At 42.6% G+C, this 20,481-nt stretch overlaps 2 protein-coding genes across 5 annotated transcripts; both read left to right on the top strand.

The window, feature by feature from the left end:
• On the top strand, window positions 1-3,562 carry cd164l2 (CD164 sialomucin-like 2). 2 transcript variants are annotated; one of them, XM_086280270.1, is made up of 6 exons: window positions 1-780; window positions 1,179-1,265; window positions 1,440-1,532; window positions 1,623-1,664; window positions 1,837-1,996; window positions 2,215-3,562. In XM_086280270.1, the coding sequence occupies exons 1-6, from the start codon at window positions 456-458 to the stop codon at window positions 2,228-2,230; spliced, it is 723 nt and encodes a 240-aa protein (XP_086136396.1). In that variant the 5' UTR covers window positions 1-455; the 3' UTR covers window positions 2,231-3,562. The 2 variants fall into 2 exon arrangements, with proteins under 2 accessions (XP_086136396.1, XP_086136397.1); XM_086280271.1 differs by lacking the exon at window positions 1,623-1,664.
• A 1,276-nt stretch (window positions 3,563-4,838) lies between these two features.
• On the top strand, window positions 4,839-19,107 carry LOC147304105 (synaptotagmin-like protein 1). Of its 3 annotated transcripts, none has more exons than XM_086279374.1 (15): window positions 4,839-4,985; window positions 9,956-10,082; window positions 10,370-10,521; window positions 10,611-10,716; window positions 10,796-10,850; window positions 10,924-10,960; window positions 11,042-11,082; window positions 13,788-13,904; window positions 14,042-14,208; window positions 14,293-14,395; window positions 14,513-14,674; window positions 15,058-15,136; window positions 15,249-15,348; window positions 16,097-16,302; window positions 17,655-19,107. In XM_086279374.1, exons 2-15 carry the CDS (start codon window positions 9,958-9,960, stop codon window positions 17,795-17,797), a joined length of 1,593 nt encoding a protein of 530 aa, XP_086135500.1. In that variant the 5' UTR covers window positions 4,839-4,985; window positions 9,956-9,957; the 3' UTR covers window positions 17,798-19,107. The 3 variants fall into 3 exon arrangements, with proteins under 3 accessions (XP_086135500.1, XP_086135502.1, XP_086135501.1); XM_086279376.1 differs by lacking the exon at window positions 4,839-4,985 and adding an exon at window positions 5,641-5,713; XM_086279375.1 differs by lacking the exon at window positions 4,839-4,985 and adding an exon at window positions 9,335-9,394.
• Window positions 19,108-20,481: the final 1,374 nt, after the last annotated feature.

The following is a 20,481-nucleotide window of genomic DNA, read 5'->3' on the forward strand; positions in this document are numbered from 1 at the left end:
TTTTAGCTACAATAGCAACATAAACCTCAGGTTTAAAAGGTCAGCAGCATTTTTCAGCTATTTTATTCTTGATATCTTCATGGGCATCACATGACATTTGGTGCCGATGAAGCTGACTGCAAGTGACTTTGATGATCACCCTTTTCATGATGTTGAAATATCAACATCTGTTTAACGGAAGCGTAGACATTCAAGGTCCCCACAACATGGATTTTAGAAAATTTAACAAAGCAGGCAACCACATCACTAAATCCAGAGTTCCAACAGGGAAAACAAAGAACCTTGTCATGCGTTTAAGTGCAGGTAACATCAAAATGAACACTAATTTAGCTCAGTTTATTCCCATTAGTCCTTCTTTAATTTATAGGCTTCATAAGGACATATATGTGAATGAAGGTGTGTGTATACATTCACCGCCTGCTTAGGTAAACAGGTGTCAGTCCGTTCCAACTGGCATGCATTTCAGGTGGCTTGAGGTGGGCCAGTTGGTTGCCAGGGAACCAAGTTTAGTGGCGCTCATGTTACACAGATCTCCTCACTCTTATCTGTCATTGTGTCCTGGTTATCATCACCTCCAGAAACCCTTTCGAGGACAAGCTGAGGAGACTTCAATTCAAAGCCTTTTTTTAGTTTTTAAAATCAACTCCCTTTTAAGTGCCAACGTTTCCAGGTGTTGCTCGCAGGTGTCTGTTGCAGTCAGGATGCAGCTGGTGGCATTTACTGTTCTCTCCTCCACTCTGCTGCTTCTAGCAGTGATCCATTCTGTGTATCTACAGCCAGGTATGGGTCTATCCGTATGTTTTATTTTCTTACAGCGTGTCCATTTCAGTATATTTTGCTCTGAACCTGCTTGTGTGTCTTCCTAAGCTTGCCATCTGCTGTCTATTTTCGTGCTTTAATCTGTTGTCTTTCCTCATTAATGTCTCACTTCTTATTTACTGGTAAGATGGCTTTTTGTCTATTATTACTAACACACCACGAAGCAGCACAAATAAGAGAGTTTAACAGGAAGCAATTATCTTTTTCTTATCATCATAAACTTCTGCATTCTCAGATACTGTCCAAACTAACAGGATATCATATAATAATGAAGCTGCTGTAGAATAAATGGGCACTGGCCAGCCAGCTGGGTTTTGATTGACACTGCTAATTAACTGCCAGTGTTGTCCCTCCTACAGATTGTTCTCAAGCCGAGTCATGTGACCTGTGTGTCGGCGATTCCATGCTCAACCTGACAGGCTGTGTCTGGAGGCTTTGTCCAAATGGTGACACACACACACACACACACACACACACACACACACACACACACACACACACACACACACACACGTGACCTCTGATAGTAATTCAATCACCAATGCTGCTGTAACACTAGCTCCCCTGGTTTGTAGAAGATCACTGAATTATTGAGTGATGCCGGGGTCTGTCTCCCTCAGGCAATGATACAGGCATGTGTGTGACCGATGAAGGGGATTCGGCAGACAACGGCATGAACTGCAGCTGGACCAGAGTGTCTGAATTGTGCACAGGTATTAAAAAAATGAACATAATTTTGGGGGGGATGATATCAAGTGTTTTTCTGCCATCTTCATAACCCTGTTACATAATTCATTCCCCAGTTGTAGAGTCTGTCGCTGCGGGAGGTGGTAAAACCGTTTCAGGTAAACTGAATCAACTCTGCTTCAGACGTCATCTCCTAGTCCCATAACAGCTGACTAAAAGATTCCCTAAAGGCAATCCAGTCATCTCCACCCGCTAAAAACCCTGACAGCACTTTATAAATATATATATATATATAAAACAACCAGTGAATTCTGTGTCCTTTCCCTCAAGGTGATGACAGCAACACCAACTCCTCCCCCGAGTTCTCCCAGGCCAAGTTCGACATGTCCAGCTTCATAGGCGGCATCATACTCGTGCTGTGTCTGCAGGCAGGCGGATTCTTCGCCATGCGCTTCCTCAAATCCAAAGAGCAGAGCAGCTACGACCCCATGTGAGTTTATGCGCGGAGGTGTTGGAGAACACAGAATCTCACGCGTTTGTGCGAAACGTGTTAAGTGCAACAGCAGCCTCTGGTGGCAGGAATCGTCAACAACACACGATGCACAGCGCAAACGGTTCACCTTCAGCATCTCTGCCGGTCTTGTTTTGATTCTGATCACACACACTTTCCATCAGTCTATACACACTCTTCTGTCTGTCTTCATGCAGAGAGCAGCCACAGTGAAGACAAGATAAATGACGGACAAGCAGACGGTGCAGAGAAGGACAGCAGAACGGTGACTCATCTGGTTATGACGACAAGAATTTTTTTCCCTCTCCTTTTTTCCCCCTGTCGTTTTTTTGGTCTGGTCCCTGTGTGTACCCCCTGGGGGATGGGTGTGTTTGTACGAGGACATATTCCCAAAATACTGCATTGTGTAACAAGTGTCTGTGCATGAGCTCACTGCAGTATTTACAGTTCACGATCAGTGTGTTAGATGCACGATCAAGCAAGACTTTGATTTCTGCAGAATTTTATGCAACTGCTTTGTGATCATACAATTCACCTTAAATTACAGTAATTTAGGTGTTTATACTGTTATAAATAGTGTGGTGCAGTTATATTATTAAATTTAGGCTGTAGTTCAGACAAGGTCACAACAAACATTTTATCCATCGTCTTTGAGTACATTTCTGTTCATGTGCATTTTGATAACTTTCTAGAGTTTTTTTGAAACAAAAATAACCAAATGTTAACCTGTAATGTATGAAATTATTGATTAATATAATATAAATATAGTAACTAAGGTCCTAAAGTCCACTCACAGGCTGTTATACCTCTTTCCGTCAAGTTGCAGTGAGTGTTTGTGCTGCTGCGGATGCAGGGAGACGCCTTCCTTTGGTGCCTTTTGAAAAAAAAAAAAAAGTAATCCTACATTTTAAATGGTTTGAGGAGTGATTACATAACTTTACTAGCAGTGATGCTTCTTCTATTTCCATGAGAAGAAAATCATGCAGGCTGCTTCATTCACCAGTTATTGTTTAAACATTTTCAGCAGGTCCTTGTATAGCCACTGACATCACTGCTTCCAGCTTTGGGGTCGGCTGTTTTATGGTGGCCTGCTACTGCCAGTCTTATTTTAGTGGGGAAAAAAATAAGCTACAGCTCGGACACCTGCACCTCACTGATGGAAAGGAAGTGTTAATAAGATAACAACTGTGATAACAACCTGTGAACCACTGAGAAAGACACACCATAACCTAAAACCTGAGCCCTAATAGCAGAGTCAGGATTTCAATCTTTATAAAAACCTCCAGTAATGACTCTAGTGGTGCATTACTTTTATTTTGATGCTCTTACTGTCAGTAGTTCAGACAAACCCAACGTGGTAGTCATGGAGAAGAACTCTGACTTGATTTCTCAGATTTATAATAAAGTTTGAACCATTTGATTGCTGTTATAAAACAGGTGACATAGACGTGATCCTGTTTAAATAATACTAATGTTGGTTAAACTCATTAATATGAGCTGTTTGATTTTTTTGTGATGACACTGGATTTCCTGAATAAACTAGGAATAAGAAGAGGTGTCTCTCAGTATGTTTGGTATGTCTTTGCTTTCTTGCATTTAAATACGCAAACACAACTCGTGGTTCCTGAGTACTTAAAGGTAGAACAGGAGGCAGAGTCTGCAGCTTCATGCCCCTCTTCTGTAGAACCAGCTCATAGTTTGGATTCAGGGCACAGACAGCCCCCATAGTTTTTAAATCAGGCTTAAAACGACCCTTTTTGATAAAGCATTTAATCAGGGTTGGATCGGGTGACCCTGAAACCTCCCCTAGTTAGGTCTAGGCTGCTGAGGACTTCCTATTATTCACTCACCTTAACACCACTTTGCATTTAATCATTAGTTATTAATCATTATTTTCTCCATTTCCTCCCCTCATAACCCCCAACTGGTCACTGCAGATGTCTGCCCCTCCCTGAGCCTGGTTCCCCTGGAGGTTTCTTCCTGTTAAAAGGGATTTCTTGCCTTCCCACTGTTACCATGTTCTCACAAGGGTCATGTGATTGTTTGGGTTTTCACCTTAAATATGAAGCAGCTTGAGGCGTCCGAGGTGTGATTTAGCACTATATAAATAAAATAGAACTCGGCAGAAGAACTGAACTATGATCTGCTTAAGACCAAGGACCTGTTAATAAAAATGACCTGTCCATGTACCATATCTGGGTGTCAGTATGGACCCCAGTATTTGGCACTAACAGAGCACTGATGGGACTCTTTAGGGGAGCAGAGCGAGGGCTGGTTGGATGCTTTGGTCTCTGTCTGAGCCAGGACCTATACAGGCTTGAATAAGTCCACACAAAAAAGCTTTCCCCATCTGAGGAGACTGTGGCTGTCATCCAAGTTTGGTGACAAAGGACAGAACTGGGCCTTTTTCTTTCTTTCATCCTCTCCTACCCTCCCCCCTCTGCCTTGCACACACTCACACAATGCAGTTCCACTGAGGGAAAGGGAAGTCCAACACCTTACCAAATTTAAACCGAGGCTGGTTACAAGTATGGGTCTGTGTTCCTCTTCAAAACAGGCAGAAGGCTCGATATCTGCGTGCTTGTTTGTGCACAGTAAGGCCAGGTAGGCAAGAGTGTGTGTGCTTAGCAGGTGTGGACAGCTACAAGATACATCCCACCTCCACCCTGCAGTTTGGTAAAACATCCGCGTGAGTCATATCACACAGTCAGACAAATACACAGTATCAGCGCGCGCGCGCGCGCACACACACACACACACACACACACACACACACACACACACACACACACACACACACACCTTCACAGCTGAGAGCAGCTCCTGTGCGGACTAATTCTGGAGGGCGTGTTCACTCCGTTTACTCAGCACACAAGCGTCGACGTACACAGACAAACACATCGCACTGAGGAAAACTTTTCCTGAGAACTTTTCCCCCCGATGGAACCAGTGGAAGCTGTCAAATAAGGTAACCCGGTTTTTCTTTCGTGTGTTTCTTTCTGTGTTTCTAACAGAAGGGAGAGGAGAGAGTTTAATCTTTAATCTTTAAAGGGAAAAGTTGCGACAGGTGTTTCCTCTCTCGCGGTAGATCCGTAATGAGAAGAAGTGCACTGACCTATTTCTTTTCCCCCTAAAGGGCACTTCGCGTAAATAAATAAGCCTAAATAATTAAACCCATTAACAGTCTTAAAAACAAGTGTTCAGTCACTTTTAGAGGTTTAAACCTATATAACAATAAAAAAAACACCAAAGGAGTGCTTTATGGAGGAACTATTGATAAGAACAACAACGTTGTTATTAATATTACTCGGCGTGTTTTGTGAAAACTGGAGCACTTTGTGCGTGGCGTTTTCTAACCTACCCGTTGACAGGCGAACACGTTCCTGACGCGCATGCGTTAACTTCTCAAAAGTAACTAGCCTTAGGCGTTGGGGACATGAAAACTCATTAACAGTTATTACATGGTGGTGCAGAAGGTTAGATCATCCATCTCAGCCTCACATTAGCTGAAAGTGAATTCAGTAGTAGGTTGTTATTAATCTTTTTGAATGTAGTTTTTTAGGCTGTCTACAGTAGAGTACTTAAGAGTAGGAGGGAGTGAAAGTCATTGAAGACAGGAAAGGCTCACCTGGAACAGCATGTATCAAAGCTTCAAAGAGTACTGCATCCTGAAAGATACCAGGGAGCTCGCTTCAGGTGATTTAAAGAAAAAAAGAAACAGCTTTATTATAGGTTTCCTCTTAAGCATTTCTCTACTATGTTTCATGTAAATGACAATTTGTGCAGTTTGTAACCTTCAGACCTCTCTGAGCAAAGTAATGTCATCATTAGTATTTAGTATTAGTATTTATTTATTTATTGTCATTGTCAAGAACAATGAAATTGCGTTTGGGGCTTCCATACAACCCAAAAAAAAAAACAAAAAAAAAAAAAAAGAAGAAAATAATAAATACCCCTTAAAACCCAAGTGTACATATTTAACCCAGTGTGACTCCAATGCAATAAGACAATCCTTAGCAATAATGTTCGTAGAAATTCAGACAAAGACCTGAGAAACATGACAAAATACAACAATGCAACCCATTCAATATTATTGTACTGTGAGATATGATATCAGATATGATAGTTATCTATTTAAGAAAGAGGGGGGGGGGGCAGGAGGGGGAAGAGAATAAAGATATGATGCACCAATGCAGACCAGTTCATTGCTATTAAGAAGTTGGATATGGTTATTGTCCGTGAGAGGGGGGCAGAGAGTTCAGGAGCCTCACAGCCTGTGGATACAGGCTGTTGGCCAGTCTGGATGTTCTGGCCTGTATAGACCTGTACCTTCTCCCTGAGGGCAGCAGATGGAAAAGGTGGCGCGCAGGGTGATGTTGGTCCCGCAGGATACTGTGCACCCTCCTCAGACAGCGAGTGGGGAAGATATTACTGATCTCTGGCAGACTTGTTCCAATAATTCTGCCAGCTTCTTTCACCACCCGCTGGAGTGCTTGCTGATCGGCCTTGGTGCAGCTGGGGAACCACACTAGAAATCCATACGTCAGAACGCTGCTGATGGCACAGTTGTAGAAGTTCAACATCAGAGATCTGGGAATGTGTGCGCTCCGCAGTCTCCTCAGGTAGTAGAGGCGCTGTTGGGCCTTCCGTACAACTGAGGTGATATGGTTGCCCCAGGACAGGTCCTCGGTCACAGTTACCCCCAAGAATTTAAAACTGCTCACCCTCTCCACCGCCTCACTGCCAATGAAGAGAGGCAGATGGTTGTTATGACCCCTCTTCCGGAAATCTACAATGATCTCCTTGGTCTTTTTGGTGTTTAAGACCAAGTTATTGTCGTGGCACCATGACTCTAGTTGTTGCACCTCTGTCCTATAGTTTGTCTCATCATTGTTGGATATAAGTCCGAGCACTGTAGTGTCATCTGCAAACTTAACAATGAGATTGGACGCGCAGGAGGAAATACAGTCATGGGTGAAGAGAGTGTATAGCAGAGGGCTCAGAACACACCCCTGAGGGGCACCGGTGTTGACCACAAGGGTGGAAGAGGTGTTCTTACCCACTCTGACACTCTGTCTACGGTTAGTGAGGAAGTCCACAATCCAGTTGCACAGAGAGGAGTTAAGTCCCAGTTGGTGGAGTTTGGGACGGAGTTTGTATGGCCGGATGGTATTAAAAGCCGAGCTGTAGTCTACAAAGAGGAGCCGTGCATAGGTGTTCCTGTGTTCCAAGTGCTTCAGTAATGTGTGCAGCACTGTGGCGATCGCATCCTCGGTTGACCGGTTCTCCCTGTATGCAAACTGGTGCGAGTCCAGGGATGGTGGAAAAGCAGCTCTGATGTGTTTAATGACCAGTCTCTCCAGGCATTTGGCGGGAATGGGGGTGAGTGCCACAGGTCTGAAATCGTTCAGACATGTGACATTTGACTGTTTTGGGATGGGAACGATGGTTGCTGCTTTGAAACAGGATGGTACCAGTGAACAGGACAACGAGGTGTTATATATAGAGGTGAAGACGTCCGCCAGGTCCGCAGCACAGTCTTTTAGCACCCGGCCCAGCACTCCATCCGGCCCGGCCGCCTTCCTGGTGTTAATGCTCCGGAACACACGCCTCAGCTCATGAGTGCTCAGGACCGGAGCAGGGTCGGTTGAGGGGAGAGGGGACAGGACAGGGTCGGTTGAGGGGAGAGGGGACAGGACAGGGTCGGTGTTCTCCCTGTCAAAACGGGCATAAAAGAGATTTAGATCCTCAGCCAGAGTAGAACTGTCGGCTGAGGGTGATGGTGTTCTTCTTTTGTAGTCCGTGATAGCCCTGATGCCCTCCCAGACCTGCCTTGGGTTTGTGTTGTTCTCAAACCTGGCCTCGATACGCCTCCTGTGCTGCTGCTTGGCAGTCTTGATGCCTCTTCTCAGGTTGGCCCTGGCAGCACTGTATGCCTCCTGGTCCCCGGATTTGAAAGCGTTGTTCCTTGTTCGAATAAGTTGTTGAACTCCGTGTGTCATCCAGGGTGGATTATTAGGGAACACACGGAATCGTTTCCAAGTTGTTACATTGTCCACACAGAAACAGATGTAGTCCAAGACAGTGGAGGTGTAACTGTCCAATGCGACACGATTGTCAGTGTCCTGCACCTTGAATACATCCCAGTCTGTGCAGTGGAAACAGTCCTGAAGCATCGGAATAGCGTCCTGCGGCCATGTTCTCACGGTTTTGGTTGTAATCCCAGTGCTCTTGATCTTTTGTGTGTATATTGGGTGTAGCAGAAGGGAGAGATGGTCTGACAGACCCAGGTGGGGATAAGCCTGGGCTCTGTACGCATTCGCCATGTTGGTGTACACCTGGTCCAACGTTCTATCTCCTCTGGTAGCACACTTCACATTACGGTGGAAATTGTGAACCATTAACCAAATTTTACATGTGGGGGAAAAAAAGTTTACAGGACTCGGCTCAGTCCTTTAAAAACAAAAAGTACACCCTATGATTAAATCACTTGTAGAAATACCTTTAGCAGTATTAACTTGAGGTGATTATTTCTGTGTGACTTATTCCCCCACAAAGGGTCAACATATGTGGATGAATTCGGTCCACTCTTCTTACACAACATCATCAGCATTGCTTCAACTTATTGTGGTTTGCAGGCTCTCTTTGATGCACAGCTATGTCGCCACAACATTTCAATCAGGTTAAGGTCTAGACTTTGACTGGGCCATTGCATCACCTCGATTCATTTTCTTTTCAGTTGTTCTGCTGTAGATTTGCTATATTTGACATGAATATTTTGGTTATACAAAGGGGCTCATGGTCAGCTCAATGACTGTGAGGTGCCCAGGTCCTGTGGCTGAGAACCACGCCCAAAACATCCCCCCACTTCACCACCTGCTGACAGCTAGTATGAGGTGTTTGGTTGTCATGTCCCCCAAAAGGGCCAAGGGGATGAGGAGTAACAATAGTAAGTCCAGGAGGAAAAAGAAAAGACAAAAAACCTTTATTAAAAAGGACTTAAAGAGATGGCTACACTATAACAATCAAACAAATATGTCAACAAACTAAAACACACTGAAAAGAAAGGAAATCATTAACAAACCAAAGAAAAACACCGCTGCTGTCAGCAGCTACTCACTGGTACCTCAAACCCCACACCTAAGCTCACCACAGCACTCACTCTGAGTGACTAAGTGGGCCGTCACCAGCTTTTATGCAGGTGGGTGGTTAATTGCTGAGTGGAGCCAGCTGTGCACCAGCTCCTCAGAAGAAATGGGTGGCAGCTGAAGTCAGAAGGAAAGGAAAACAGGACACACACGCAAAGTTTGCTAGGGCGTGCTGTGCATCGTGGCTAAACACTTTGGCGTTGTCTCTTTAAAGGACATTGTTTCAGAGGTCTTGTGGTTTATTTAGAACTTTGCAAACCTAATCTGTGCTGCCACGTTCTTCTTAGAGATAAGAAGATATGTCCTGTTTAACACCGTCATGAATTTAACATTTAACATGCTAACTGTGGCTGTAGCTCTTGGGTTTTCTGCAGTTTCTCTGAGCATTACATGGCCTGACCTTGAACTTCATTTGATGGGACATCCACTCCAGTGAAGAACGTGGCATTGTGTTAGCATAGAAGTAAAGAGCAGCAAACTTCCCAAACTTGTGCTTTTAAAGAGGCACTCACACTTACTGATAATCATAAATGAAGTGCATTTGATTAGCAGGACCTGGCTGCTGATTACCTTCTTAATTCCAATGGGAACAGCAAGATGTACTTAGTGTTTTATAGGAATGTGAACTTTCTTTTTCAAATGACTTTAACCAGACAAACCTTCATTACTGTTAAGAGGGAAAAAAATCTGGAAGGCTAGTTTGCCGAATTTTCTTTTTTCTTTACTGTTGACTGTACTGTACTGCACTATTTGTGTTGTGTAATGATAGTCAAACACACTTTTGTCTTAGGGATGGAAGGAAAGCAGGGAGACTCCTCACTTGACTTGAGCCACCTGACGGAGGAGGAGCAGACCTCCATCCTGCAGGTTGTACAGCGTGACTTGGAGTTACGTCGCCGTGATGAAGGACGTGTAAGGTCAGAGGTGACTATTTATTCAAGTCTGACTGATATGTGTGCTAATCTCTTCGGATGTTTGTAACCGTATGGGTGGGATTGGTCCTCAGGCATATATTACTTTCTTTGGTGTTGGTGCAAAATCTCCCTTTAGTGTTCAGGTCAAGTAAGACACAGTTGGTGATCAATTATAATTATTTCCTTACCCTTCGTCACATGTTTTTATCAATTTTTTTTTGCCATAACTTTTAATTAAGCTGCTTTGAATATCAGGTGTTACAAAGAGTGTCTCTCTGTTGATGATGCAGAACCCTCGAGCGGAGAGAGACGAACTCAACCCGTCTGCGCTTCCTGTCAGGGGCGTGGTTCAGCGAGGAGTGTAGCAAACGCCATCTCAACTGGACTTCGGGCTGCGACCTGGTCCACGCCACCATCCGCCACAGGAAGACAAAGAGCAGAGGTCAGTTTTCAGTTCATGTAGTACAACTGTCAGCGATCAGCAGGACTGTTTTCTGTCTGTCTGTGTTTACTGTCTGTGATTGCTGACAGATGTGTCCCTGAATGGACTTTTCAACATGGAGCGAGAGGACAACAACAACACTTTACTCGAGACTGAAGGACGTGTGAAGGACAGCAACCAGGAAGAAACTGAAGGGTTTGTGGGGATGACTGTGAGACAAACGGACTGATTGTAACATTTATCTGCTGCTACATCTCCCAATATTTGTTTTCAGGACTCAGAGTTTGAAACCGGTACCCACATCCACAGTAAACGGACCCGTGTCACAGGTTTGTGCGTGCATTCTTCTTCCCCTTTTTCCATTCTTGTCCTTATAACCATGTAAATACGAATAATTTACAGGGTCTCCAGCACAGTAACAGCTCCTCATCATCCAAAGGTATGAAATTCCTCCCCCGCTGTGTCTGTGCCTCTCTAGCCATCCCTCAGTAATGTTATTAACTCAATGTTGTGCTCACAGAATGTGAAACCAGAAGTAACGGCCAATCGGAGGAACCTGAGGTGATTATACCACACACCCACAGATTACCATGACTAATGGTTCTGGCAAACACTGTTGAATTGGTCTTTATTGTACCTCCTATTCAAAGACACTGAGTCAATATTTGTCATTTTTTCAGTGTATAAATCCAAAAAACAGCCAATGCAGTACTTCAACGATCATTTTCATACAGTGGCTCCAGAAAGTTGCGCAGTTTTTGTTGTGTATTTAATTATATATTGATCAAATCAGTCATCACTTACAATCAGTTTTTACTCGATAAATCAAAATGTCTCATTTGTTAAAATTTCAGACTCATTGCAATGGTTCTCAGGAGGCTGTGTTACAGTTGCAAGCAAAGGAAAAGAGGGACTCAGCTAGACTCGTGCAGCATATAGAGAATCAGTTTTATCAGCAAATTTAGAAAAACTGCAGTACTCTGCAAAAGTCTTGAACCACCTTTCATTTCTTTATATTTTGCTTCCAAGAAGTCGGACTTTCTTGTAGTTTTTTTTTTTTTAGTTGTTTTGAGCACCAGTTCTCAAGGCTTTCTGAAGGTCTTTCAAAGTTTTTCTTTGGGTGCTTTTTCAGTCATTTTTTATCAGTCTGACCATTTTCAGAGGATTGTTTTCTTGGTTAGTTTTTGGATAAATAACTGCACCTAATTCAATGGATGAACAAGTGATTAATCTACATGAATACTTACAGACTATTTAGCAATAAATAACTAAACAAACTGGCCCTTCAGTTGATCTGTTTACTGAAGCCTCATCACAAATGGTCTCAGTAGAGAGGTGGCTGTCAAGTAGCCATTCTTAAGGAAGGGAAACGGGGAGAAAAAGCTCAAGTGCTGAACTGAAAATCAGTGGAAATTTGTCATTTAAATCTGTAAAAAAACAGTGGAGCATTTGTCTTAGTTGGGACTGTATGGCAGCCAGTGGTGTTGGAGATTTGAATCATTGAATTATGAGCAAATAAAAGTACCATTAGATTTGGATCCACCATTTAATACCTTCTTTAAAGCAACTGATTGGTAACAGTTTCATTTTTCAGCATAATAATGACCTCAAACATGCTGCTAATGCAGTAAAAGCATACATGGATAGAAAAACAAACAATGGGAAGCTATCAGTCATGGAGTGGCCTCCCCAGACAGGGACTTCAACGTTATTGAAGTATTGTGAGATCATCTTGACGGAGAACAGAACAAAAGGCAGCCAAGATCCAAAGAAGAGCCCTGGACGTCCTTTAGGAAGCCTAGAGAACTATTCCACAAGATTACTTGATAAGACAAAAGAAGCTTGTCTGAGAGAGTTCAGACTGCGCTAGAATAAAGGTGATCGTACGAAATGCTGACTTCTAACGTTATTAGTATTGTATTAACACTGTTTTTCCCTTCTATACTTTTTTCCAAACATGTTTGTATGTTTCATTTAGTTCCTGCACCTATTTCCATTTTTTTCTAGCAACAAACAAGAAATGAGGAGACATTATCAATCAAGATATATGCAAAACAGGAGAAGTGCTTGCTTAGTAGTGCAAAAGACTTGGTCTGAGTATAGAGTCCATATGTGAGTAGCCTGAGTGACGAGGGTTACTCAGACCACGGTTCAGATTGATGATGTGTGGAGGATAGTCCGAATGATGGGTTGCCCATCATGTGGGCGATCGTGGCACAAGAGTTGGCAGTTTGTCTTGTAACCGGAAGGTTGCCGGTTCGAGCCCCGGCTCCGACTGTCTCGGTCGTTGTGTCCTTGGGCAAGACAGTTCACCCGTTGCCTACTGGTTGCCTACTGGTGGTGGTCAGAGGGCCTGGTGGCGCCAGTGTCCTTGCCTCTGTCAGTGCGCCCCAGGGCAGCTGTGGCTACAATGTTACCATCACCAGTGTGTGAATGAATGGATGACTGAATGTAGTGTAAAGTTCTTTGGGGTCCATAGGGACTAAGTGAAGCGCTATACAAATACTATAGATGAGACTTAAAACAGCCCCACTCCCCCTCTGATTACCTGTAGAGTAACAGAGTGGATGTTCTGAACTTACCTGGCTTATACAAGCAGAAACTTCAAGTCTTCGAGAGCAGGAGGAAAAAGATTCTCTGATGAGACCAGAATTTAGCTACTATCCATGGAGCACGGAGTAAAGGATAAAATCTGAAGATGGAAAACTCTTTGGGTTATTTGTCAGCTGGACAAAGCTGAGGGAAGGCTGAATACAATCAAAGACAGAGGACACTATAAGAAGCAACCTGACATGGGGATAAACACATCACCTTTCAGCATATCAGTGAATCAGTATTACTCAGGAGTGTTTTCTGGCAGTCTGGATTGTCCAAAGTAAAATGAGATCTGCACGGAGAAGGCAGCAAACGGGTTGATGGATGCTTTCTCGATCCGGTCTGATGAGTTTGAAGGAATCTTCTAAAAAATAATATCAGAAATAATCTAGATGTGTGAAGCCAGTACAGAGTTATCCAAGAAGACTGAAATCTGTTATTGCAGCCAGAGGGGCTTCTACTGAGTGGTAAATTATGGCTCTGGGTACTTTTGTAAATGAGGCATTATTATGGTGTATTGAGTGTGTGTGCATGTTCGTGTGTGTGTGGGTGGTTGGGATGCCACTTTTACCCATTAAAAACTCCTTCAAAGTATACTAAAAGTTTATGACAGATGTTTTGTGTCTAATTATAACGCTGCATAAGAACTGTGAGTGTGTGTGTGTGTTTAGGAAGACTTGATTGACAACTATAATGGGGACACTGACTCGCTGAGCAGCCTGACAGAGACGGATCCTTCTTCTCTGAGAACTAGCAGCTCCACCAACAGTCTTCATTCGGGCTACGTGGTACATGCACATACACACGCACAGCATACTTGCATGCACGCACACACATTTGATTAATTGCCTATTTGGCGACGCAAGATGACTCAGCTCAGGACAATGACGTAGGAGCTGATCTTTCCTTTGCGTATGTGTTATAGCTCAGCGGTAGCATGATGAGTCTGTTCAGCTCGGGGGATTTCGGAGTGGTTGAGGTGAGGGGCCGTATCCAGTACTCATTGGCTTACAACAGCCAGAGGGAGGAGCTGCAGGTCAAAGTGTATCGTTGTGAGGACATTGCTGCAGCACGCAAGAACCGGTCTGACCCGTAAGTGACTGCATGTTTGCATGCATGTGATGTGATCCGGGCCCATATGGAGCCAGTCTAGCAATGGATGTGTGTTTTTCACAGATATGTTAAAACCTACCTCCTGCCGGACAAGTCAAATCACAGTAAGAAGAAGACTTCAGTGAAGAAGAAGACCCTAAACCCAGTTTATGATCAGACACTCAGAGTGAGACTCTCTGTCATTTACATGTTACATAAAGTGTCAATCACAGAAATCCCCCACCAGCATTTAACTAAAGTTACCTAAATAACAAAAACACACTCATGATGTATGTTCTTTCAGTATAAGGTGCGGATCGGGGAGCTGCGGAGTCGGACCCTGAACCTCTCTGTGTGGCATGCCGAGCCCCTGGGGAGGAACGTATTTCTCGGGGAGGTGGAGGTGACTCTGGCGCTCTGGGATTGGACCTGCACACAGCCTCTGTGGCAGGACTTGCAGCCACGGGTAGGAAGGACCTGGCATCAACGAGTGGCATGCAAACACACACTCTTGTAGTTGCATAAATTAGTGTGTGTGTTTGTGTTTGAATGGTGCCAGATAAATATTTACCAGCCCACTGTGGTGCCTGCATCTACATTTGTTTAGTATCTGAGTGTCTTTGTAACAGCAGTTACAGCAGCTTTGTTGGAGACAGAATGTGGGGAGGTGTCTCTTGTGTCTGGGAGAGCTGAAGGGAGAGGAAGACATGCTGTGAATTTCAACTAGGTTTTATGTAACTTTAATCTTTCCCTGCTTCCACACTTCTCCTGCTTCCTTTTTTCCTTCTTTTTCATACTGTCATTTCCTCTGACTTCATCTTTTTTTATTTTATGTACGCTCTGTCACAGGTTTATCTGAGCCCAGACTCCATTAGAAGTCGTGGGAACATCATGTTCTCTATTAAATACATCCCAGAAGGATATGAAGGTGAGGAAAATACCTTAATACAACACGGATGCACGTTATATCTGTGTACCACAATCACCCGAATCTCATGCATTCTGTGTGTGTGTGTGTGTGTGTGTGTGTGTGTGTTAAGGTGGCGGTTTGCCTCTGACCGGAGAGGTTCACATCTGGCTTCGGGAGGCTCAGGGTCTCCTGTCCAACAAAGGAGGTGCTGTAGACTCCTTTGTTAGAAGGTGCGTCAGCTCTGCACCACATTTCCTGATATTTTGTCATCAGTTATCTACTCTGTCATTACGTATAAGCAGCACATTACATGTCATGTTGCATTCTTATCAGTAATTACAGAGTTCCCCGTATTTTCATGGGGATTTTCGCAATACATGATTCAAATGTGGTCAATCTCCCCTTCAGGGTCATGTCGTTGTGCACCTCTGCAGTGCTTCCAACATGACTACAAAACATTTCCTAAAAACTATATATTTTTTCACTCTACTTTTCATAGATGCACTCTGAACTTGTGATTATACACTGCATATCCTCCAAAACTAAGTGGCAAACTTTCATTTTGGAGAACTGGATAGATGTGCAAGTTGCAAATGAGGCTGGTGGTGAGCAAGGATTTGTTGGCATGGCCAAAAATGTTCAGACAAGCATGGTAACAAGGTGGTTTCTATCAAAAGCACGTTATGGTAAAGTAACCTAAGGAAAAATAGCAGATTCACATGGTCAGGTGGTCAGAATGGGACTCCCGTGGAGCAGTTTGGAAACTAGCAGTCACAGTGGAAGTGGTGCATAAGGAGATAGCCTTGAAAGGGAGGTTGGCCAAATTGAAATCATGTATGTTTTTTGGATTTTTTATTTTTTTCTTCCTAATGGGCAAAACTTTGTGATAGCATTTCATGAATATTGAATTATTTCCATATGCCTGTAATTTGAGTCTTTAAATAATCCCACTAATTTACTTGCTCCACACCCCACAAGCTACATACTCCCAGATGCAAGTCGTCAAAGTGGTCAGAAGACCCGGGTGGTGAAGCACTCCATCAGTCCTACCTACAACCACACCATGGTCTACGACGGCTTCCATACCAGCGACTTGAGGGAGGCTTGTGCTGAGCTGACGGTGTGGCAACGCGAAGGGTTAAAGACTCATGTCCTCGGGGGCGTCCGTCTGAGCTGTGGAACTGGTTAGATCATCTATATTGCACATTTTAATAGTTTAACTGAAAATCACATCAAAAAAGACCCTAACTATTTAGGGTTACAGAGGAAGAGGTGATATAGAAAGAAAACTTGACCTTGAGAAGTACAAAGAAGTAATGCAGCATCGTAATAAGGTCACATATTTATATAATTTGTGTTTTTTGAATAGATTGTGGTTACTGTTACACATAAATCTGACTAGAGAGTGACTATAAACGAAGGTGATTCTAACAGTTTTTGTAAATAGTTTGTCAGCGTGTTGTGCTGGCTATTTTTTTTTTATAACTAGTGAAAAACAGTGAAAAGTGGTAAGATATCGCTGCATGATACATCCTTACCTGCAATACTATCTAAGAGCCCCAAGTGATTAGGGACTGCATTGTTTCCTCTTGTCTCCCTGTCTGTTGTTTGTCTCTGTAGTTGACTGGAGGCTCTGACAGGATCTCCTTGTCTTTGTGCTAAGCTTTTCAAATGGTGTCTCGTGGGTGCTGTGATACTTCACAGGTTTGCAGGAGGAAAGCACTTCCTGTGTTCAGGGCTGGAACATTAATGCAATTGTTGCACTTGTCTCATATTTCAATAGTAGGCTTTGTCGATTGTGTCTTGAAAACCTGTCTAATTTTTTTCTATAGTGCTGATAGTTGAGACAACCTTAGAGTGAAATGCTTCATACTGAACTAATGCCTGCTGGCATGTCAGGCATTTCATATGGTCGTGTCATCGGAGCGAAGTCACGTCGCTAGTAATGCAGCGTCTCTGTCTGTCCTCGTCTGCTTGGTTGCTTTTGAAATCTACCACATAGACTGCAAGATAGATTTAGCAGGTGTGTCTAGTGACATACAGAAAACAGTTTAGTTTCCCTCAAGTACTTATCCTTAATACTGATGGTGTTTTTTTTGTTTTTTTTTTGCTCGTAGATTGTGTTACTGTGCTTTATATGGAGTGGGAAGCACTCAAGATCAAATTGCAGGCAGAGCATCAGCTCCATTATGTCTCACTGCGAGGAAGATGATGTCAGAGAAGTGGTGGGAAGTAACAGCTTTGAAGGATTTGTTTTGTTACAGACAGATTTTGAGCAAAGTTGTGTTCTTCACAGGCAGAGCTGTTGCCTGCTGAGGCTGTTTGTTGCTGTCAATTTTAGCTTGGAGGTTGTAGTCACGATTTCTCAATGGCTGTATGCAGAATTTTAGTCTGTTGGTTAAACCTTTTTCCTTCTTCAAATGGAGTGTATGTGCATGGACATGCAGGGAGTGTTTACATCTCTTTGAGAAAAACAGCTGCGGTAAAGTCCACAACATAAATAATGACCACACATGTGGGTTTTCTGTAATGCCAGGTCAGAGTTACGGCGAGGTCGTCAGCTGGATGGATTCCACAGAAGAGGAAGTCACTGTGTGGATGTCCATGATTGAGAATCCAAACCACTGGATTGACGCAACGCTACCGATCAGAACTAACCTCACCCGGCGGTCTGAGTGACTCAGACGTATCCTGCACTCAAGCGGAATCATTCGTATGCACGTTGCTATTATGGTCGGACTGAAGGGAAGCCATCTTCACATCTTCACATTTACCTCTCTGTCACAGTGATGCACACTTAAACACACAGGTGTTTTTCATATGTCCATACTATATACTGTACATGGCACAGAAACACACAGGGAGGTGTAAGCAGTGGTATAATATTTTGCCTTAACGGAGTGGATTGGATCGGTTCAGTCTGGCTCTAATCTGGCAAAGAGGCACTTTTTTGTTATTCAGTGTAGTTTATGAAGTACAAATCTAAGTGTTGAGTCATTAGTGCCCTGGCTTAGTGACTTCTCTGTGATATTACATGAAGTAAGAAGGGGGTGGGAGGTCTTTCCTTTTATTTCAAACGCAGTCTCAGCCCTTTCAGACAATTTAAGAAAGGCAGGCCTGATGACTTTCACTGTGAGAAATTCTCCTCATTCAGATAATTGTATCTTTTTTAGGTATCTCTATTGTAAGTAATTTGGAAAGTCCTTGCAGCTGAATTCACTCAGCTAATCTCTTTTGACTGAATAGCTGACTACCACCTTGTGGTCAGACTGTATACAAATTCTCGACACACTGAGCAAATGACAGGGGGCGCAGTGACGGTCACAGGCAAAGAAGTGAGAAGAAAAGGGCCTGTTTCCGTGTTTCCCTAAAAATAAATTTTATTTTTCACATCAGCTATTCTTCTTTATATTTCTCACCAAGTAAGAATTTACTACATGAATCATGATTCATAACTTGTGTCCAGCAGATGGCAATATTTACAATACTTTTTCAAGCTGGAATAACAGTAAGTGTCTGTGTGTTGTGTCTTAACGTTTGTGATTTCTGCATCTCATCGCAGGTTTTCCTTAAGTTGCACCTTTCTTGTTGACACCAGATACTGGAAGTCCAGTATTATTGGTATAAAGAGGCTGTTTGAAGGCAATATTAATTGTTGAAAAAACATCTGCAAGACACTGTAAGAATTAAATGTTATTGGTTTCATAGTTTCCCCTGAAACACTAAGCTCTTGTGGTGAATTTTTAAATGTCGGTCATTCTGTCTTTATATAATTAGGTTTACTATTTTATTACTTTTTATTATTGCCTTGGATAGTTATGTAATTCTAATTTTGTGTGCCCTGCAGATATTCACCATTGAGGTTTCTTTCTGAGAACTGCGGTCTGTTTTGATATCTGCTTCACAACACTGTCTGCTTAAAATAATGTATTAATCTTCTACTCCTGTAAGCTTTTTGTCATGAGAAATTACAGGTTGTCCTTGTTTTCTCCTTGACTCATTTTTCATGTCTAATATGATATCTAGCCGAGAGACATCAGTTGAAAATTACTTCTGACTCTAGCAGGTCCACGGTGTTGAATCATCCTTGAAAAACTAAATTAAAGTGACTGTGCACTTTTATTTTGTGGGGGGCTGATGGTGGACGTACTCTCCTTACATATCTGTTGTGTATCTATTTGCATTAGACCCTCAAAATTGCCCTTTAAATCATCAGATATACATGCTTTACACTTGCATGTTTCAGAACAAATTTTAATATTAGACAAAGATAACTTGAGTAAATTTAAAAAATGCAGTTTTTAAATGATTTAATCTATTCAAGGGAAAAAGTTCTCCTTGTTAAATCATGAATTCACTTTAACCACATCACAGACCTGTTGAATCAAAAAATGACATGGTAATAGAACCTATGCGACAAAGTGAAGTGGATTAAAAGTTTTCAAAAAGTAACACATCATGCCTCTAAAGAAACTGCTGGGAAACAAAGTCGCTGACATCTGTCAGACTGGAAAGGGCAACAAAGCCATTTCTAGTGCTTTGGGACTCCAGCCATTATCAACAAACAGAAAACAATGTTGAATCTTGTCAGGAGTGGCCGGCCCTCCCAAGTAACTCCAAGAGCAGATTAACGACTGATCCAATGACCATCAAACAATCATTTCTAGCTGCCTTGCTGCTTTGTCTCATAAACTTAAATGGGAGCAAAAAAACCCCAAAAACTCATCAGGAATGGGGCACTGTATATTGGAAAATGCCTTGCAAGCATGCTACAATCTGGAAAAACAAGTACATTTTATATGAGAAAGTCATTTTTAAAATAAATAATATTGGGCTATAATACATTAAATGAATGATTAATATTTTGAGATATACGCATTTAATTTGTACTTAACGCGGATTGCATATATGAAATATATATTTTTGGAGAAGTTGGAGCTATTTCCATGGCTTTGATGAATCTGACTAAAGGAATGCTGCACTATTCTTCCATAACACCCACATTTTCTTTTCTTTTTCTCAAACACCAAGATACTTTAGATGGTAAATATAAATTTTAGCAAAGCTTTTATTAGGTTCCTGAAGCGACTAACAGTAAACATTTCCCAAATCTGCATTATAAACATAAACAGTATATAGCCGCCCTCTTCCTGATGTGTGATTTTGGTCTGATGATGGGTTAAAAAACCATTTTAACATGTTTCATGTGTACCTGTTCAGTATATAAATGAACGTGTATTCTGAAGGAGAATAAATAGCCCTAAGGAAAGACAGAAAAACAATGGGTTTTTGGTCAGCCAGCGGTTCATTGTCATTCTAGTGGAACAGATACAGGACAGTCAGTGTTGAGGCATATTTTCGTT

Source organism: Aulonocara sp. 'chitande type north' Nkhata Bay, linkage group LG22 (assembly GCF_057382095.1).
Source record: "Aulonocara sp. 'chitande type north' Nkhata Bay isolate Kocher_YH1m ecotype deep benthic linkage group LG22, A_spYH_male_GT1.1, whole genome shotgun sequence".
Taxonomy (NCBI): domain Eukaryota; kingdom Metazoa; phylum Chordata; class Actinopteri; order Cichliformes; family Cichlidae; genus Aulonocara; species Aulonocara sp. 'chitande type north' Nkhata Bay.

Coding starts and splice junctions, on each gene's coding strand:
- cd164l2 (XM_086280270.1), top strand. CDS start 456: ATGCATTTCAGGTGGCTTGAGGTGGGCCAGTTGGTTGCCAGGGAACCA. Junction 1,533..1,622: donor AGTGTCTGAATTGTGCACAG/GTATTAAAAAAA, acceptor TTCATTCCCCAG/TTGTAGAGTCTGTCGCTGCG. Junction 1,665..1,836: donor AGGTGGTAAAACCGTTTCAG/GTAAACTGAATC, acceptor CTTTCCCTCAAG/GTGATGACAGCAACACCAAC.
- LOC147304105 (XM_086279376.1), top strand. CDS start 5,656: ATGTATCAAAGCTTCAAAGAGTACTGCATCCTGAAAGATACCAGGGAG. Junction 10,083..10,369: donor CGTGATGAAGGACGTGTAAG/GTCAGAGGTGAC, acceptor TTGATGATGCAG/AACCCTCGAGCGGAGAGAGA. Junction 14,209..14,292: donor CGCAAGAACCGGTCTGACCC/GTAAGTGACTGC, acceptor TGTTTTTCACAG/ATATGTTAAAACCTACCTCC.